Raw genomic sequence first — 1,961 nt, forward strand, 5'->3', positions numbered from 1 at the left:
CTAGTTCTGTTCTAGGTGTGTTCTGGTTTCGTTTTAGTTCTCTTCTAAAGAAGTGTGTATTAAAAATATGATTTTTTGATGTTAGTTAAAATATGTGAGAAAAATGGTTAACGAGCAACTGTGCAGAAAAAAATTTCTGGTGAAAGCATTTTATAATAGCACTTTTAAAGTATATAAACGCACGAGTTGAAAAACTTTAAAGCTTACCGAACCACTGGGTGTAGTTAAAATGACATCATAATTTGGCATAGAGGGCTTACAGGGTATAACGGCATCCTGGAATTGTATGACATATGTTATGGGATAGGCCATGGGAGCCAGTAAATTTTCTTGATCTGAATAACACAGAATAACACAAAAATATTAAATAAATATTGTATTTCTACTACAAAAAAAAGGAAAAAAAAAACAAGTATATAAACTTACCATTCACATAAACATATATATGTGAAGCTAAATTACTATTCGCCAAATCGGTTAGTTCCGAGTCATCCATTGTATCTAAATTCTTGGTTAAGGCACTTGACTTGACACAATAATAAGTGCCGACATTCATATAGTTGACATCTTTTAATATCAAACTACTGCCATAACGTCTCTTTTGATCTTGTGGTATATAGGGTTTCTCCTCAGGTCCTATAACATTCACCGGCCATTTCCAAACGATGGGCTCAGTATCTTCACAATTTAACGTATATTCACTATTTTCTTCTAATTGTACTTCCTCCTCAAGAGGTATGATAAGTGGTGCTCCCAGTGCCACAGCTACATTCTCATTATAATCATCATCGTCATTGATATGATTTCGTTTACTTATACTATTTCTTGTTGTTGTACTAGGATGCGGCACTAAAAAGGAAAAACAAAATTAGATAGGAAAAAGAGACATTATTAATAATATTTATGACAAGGGGTAAATTACTTAAGAAAAGTACAATATGCATATTGTTTTTGTTATTTTTCTTGTTGTTGTTAATTGCATTTGACAGTAACTGTCTGGCGGCAACATTTTATTTAGCCTTCTGTTTAATAGACAATTTCTGTTTGTTTTATTTTTTTATTATTTTTGAATAAATGCCATATCATTATAATGAAATTATTGTTTTACTGTTTATTTTCTTGGGTTTCTGTGGAATACAATGATTGAATTTGAACTTTCATTTATTTAAAAGAAGAAGAGCATCTCTAGCCAGCTCTTCTTCAATTGATTGCATTGTAATGTTGGTATGCATGTATGTATGTAAAAGTATCTGTGTTCGTTGTCTGTCTGTATTTGTAACTACCGTTATCTGTCTCTTTTTGTTTACAATTTTTGTCCCGAGTATCTAGCTTGTACTTTGTGCAGACATATTCCTAACATTGGATTAATAAGTACTGGGTTTATCTAAAATGCTTTTGGTCCTTAATAGGTCAAAATACTTGAATTTCTATATAAAATCGGTATACATATATCTTTTATAGCATTAAGTAACCATGAACAATTAGACCATTTAACAAAATCTGTTCTCTATTTCAAAAATGATATAATTATTCTGAATTATTTTATAAACTAAATAATTGAAATATTAAAAAAATCCTATAACAAATAAAATCATCATTATTGTTATTGTTTGATTTAATCAGTAATTTTCATTTACTAAACATTTTTCCTGAGAACAGAGTTAAAAAAATATCAATAAATGTTTTAATAAGTAATACGAGTAATCATGTAAATAATTTTAAAAATGTATTTATACAGAATTTTGTTTTAAAGGAATGTGAATATTTATTTTTTCTTACAACTCGAAACCATTTTATAAGCGAAAAATTTAATTCTAATTCAGTTCTAGTTCTGTTCTAGTTCAGTTCTAGTTTAGTTCTAGTTCAATTCTAGTTCTGTTCTAGTTCAGTTCTAGTTCAGTTCTAGTTCAGTTCTAGTTCAGTTCTAGTTCAGTTCTAGTTCAGTTCTAGTTCAGTTCTAG

General features: G+C 29.2%; 1 protein-coding gene across 1 annotated transcript in view; it reads right to left on the minus strand.

The window, feature by feature from the left end:
* The window catches only part of LOC111685234 (vascular endothelial growth factor receptor kdr-like), an 18,167-nt gene extending 17,104 nt beyond the window's left edge, over positions 1-1,063 (minus strand). The window contains exons 1-3 of the mRNA XM_046947813.1: positions 923-1,063; positions 427-849; positions 163-335 (exon numbers count right to left, since the gene is read on the minus strand). Coding sequence (XP_046803769.1) covers positions 163-335; positions 427-849; positions 923-944 — 618 coding nt within the window. The 5' untranslated portion in view covers positions 945-1,063. The remainder of the gene's footprint in view (positions 1-162; positions 336-426; positions 850-922) is intronic.
* Positions 1,064-1,961: the final 898 nt, after the last annotated feature.

The sequence above is a fragment of the Lucilia cuprina genome, chromosome 2, assembly GCF_022045245.1.
Source record: "Lucilia cuprina isolate Lc7/37 chromosome 2, ASM2204524v1, whole genome shotgun sequence".
Lineage (NCBI taxonomy): Eukaryota > Metazoa > Arthropoda > Insecta > Diptera > Calliphoridae > Lucilia > Lucilia cuprina.